Source organism: Cryptomeria japonica, unplaced genomic scaffold (genome assembly GCF_030272615.1).
Source record: "Cryptomeria japonica unplaced genomic scaffold, Sugi_1.0 HiC_scaffold_84, whole genome shotgun sequence".
NCBI classification, from domain to species: domain Eukaryota; kingdom Viridiplantae; phylum Streptophyta; class Pinopsida; order Cupressales; family Cupressaceae; genus Cryptomeria; species Cryptomeria japonica.
This window is the reverse complement of record NW_026728906.1, coordinates 290,644-292,187: the sequence shown is the minus strand read 5'-3', so window position 1 is coordinate 292,187 and position 1,544 is coordinate 290,644. Positions and strand designations below refer to the sequence as shown.

Below are 1,544 nucleotides of genomic sequence, written 5' to 3'. Positions count from 1 at the left end.
ATAGACAATCTGAGAAATAAACATTGAATAACATAAATTAATTTAAATGACGAGAGATAAAAATCTCATTGAAAAAGGGTACAAAGCATGGACAGTCTTTAGGCCAATATCCAACTCCAAGAAAGAAACTTTCCTCTCATACCGATTCTCCCACGGTGGAGAAAGATTTATATATTGTTTCCTTTGAAGAAGCCCACCGTTCCAATTAAGTCTAAACAATTCCACATTACTAAAATGATGGCGATGGCGAGAATACGTGTAAGGCAGGAGGTAAGTTGATCTTGAGATAGGCATACGCAGCAGGGCAGGGAGAAGATAGAAAATTTCAACGTTAATGAAAGGATGGTGAGAATACATCTGCGGTAGCAGGCGAGACAACCACATGCAGTAAGACTTAGTGTGACGTAAGGAAAAGAGCAACAACTCTGGAAGGATCCGTGAAATATACGGAGTCAAGATGAATTAGTCTTTGCGGAGAGTTATGGTTTGGGCTATATAAAGCGTGTAATGGGTTTGTAATAGACATTCATATCCTGATCTCTTGTGTCTGCGTTTCTATTACAATGGCTAACCGCATGATTTACTTCACGTTGGGACTTTTTCTGTTGATATGCTGTTACAGCGACAGGGTCATGGCAGGGGATCCGGATCCCTTGCAAGATTTCTGCGTTGCAGATGAGGAAAGCAACGGTGAGTGAGAATATTTATACATAAACAATGATAATGATTTGCTTATTAGACGAGTCGAGTTACTAACAGACAGATTGATTTGATCTTGTTTTAAACAGTTTTGGTGAACGGGTTCGTTTGCAAAGACCCAATGCAAGTTTCAGCAAACGATTTCTTCTTCCGGGGACTTGGGCAGGCAGGGAACACCGACAATGATGTGGGCTCCAACGTAACGATGGCGAACGTTAAACAGATACCAGGCCTCAATACGTTTGGAATATCGTTGGTCCGCATCGACTACGCAGTGGGTGGAATAAATCCTCCTCACACACACCCAAGAGCCACCGAAGTTCTTGTTTTACTGGAAGGCCAGCTTCTTGTGGGTTTCATTGACACCAGCAACAAATTTTTCAGCAAAAGTTTGGAGAAGGGAGATGTGTTTGTGTTTCCAAAGGCACTTGTTCATTTCCAGCAGAATGTGGGGCATGAAAATGCAGTGGCCATAGCTGGATTGAGCAGCCAGTTTCCCGGAGTTCAGACAATCGCCAATTCTCTGTTTGCGGCGAATCCCCCTCTCCCCGATTCCGTTTTGAGCAAGGCCTTCCGCATCACCCAGGAACTGGTGAATTACATTCAAAAGAAATTCGCATACTAAACAAAACAAACAAGAGGTCTCCCAATGAAGACCGTCTTTCCCAATTCTTTTTTCTCACCGTTGAATAAAACTATCATTTTAGGGTTATTGGCGTCCTCTTGTGCCATTCATAGCATCTGTTTTGGACATCAGCATGTCCTCATCATATTCCAAAGATTGAAAATTAACCGTTGAATAAAACTATCATTTTAGGGTTATTGGCGTCCTCTTGTGCCATTCA

At 42.2% G+C, this 1,544-nt stretch overlaps 1 protein-coding gene across 1 annotated transcript; it reads left to right on the top strand.

Moving 5' to 3' along the window:
* The first annotated feature begins 563 nt into the window (after positions 1 to 563).
* On the top strand, positions 564 to 1,324 carry LOC131864368 (putative germin-like protein 2-1). Its single transcript, XM_059215214.1, has 2 exons — positions 564 to 690; positions 789 to 1,324. The coding sequence occupies exons 1-2, from the start codon at positions 564 to 566 to the stop codon at positions 1,322 to 1,324; spliced, it is 663 nt and encodes a 220-aa protein (XP_059071197.1).
* The last annotated feature ends 220 nt before the right edge of the window (positions 1,325 to 1,544 follow it).

Excerpts from the sequence above, each read along its gene's own strand:
- LOC131864368 (XM_059215214.1), top strand. The coding sequence starts at position 564 with ATGGCTAACCGCATGATTTACTTCACGTTGGGACTTTTTCTGTTGATA. Across the intron at positions 691-788 it reads TGCAGATGAGGAAAGCAACG|TTTTGGTGAACGGGTTCGTT; the intron begins GTGAGTGAGAAT and ends TGTTTTAAACAG.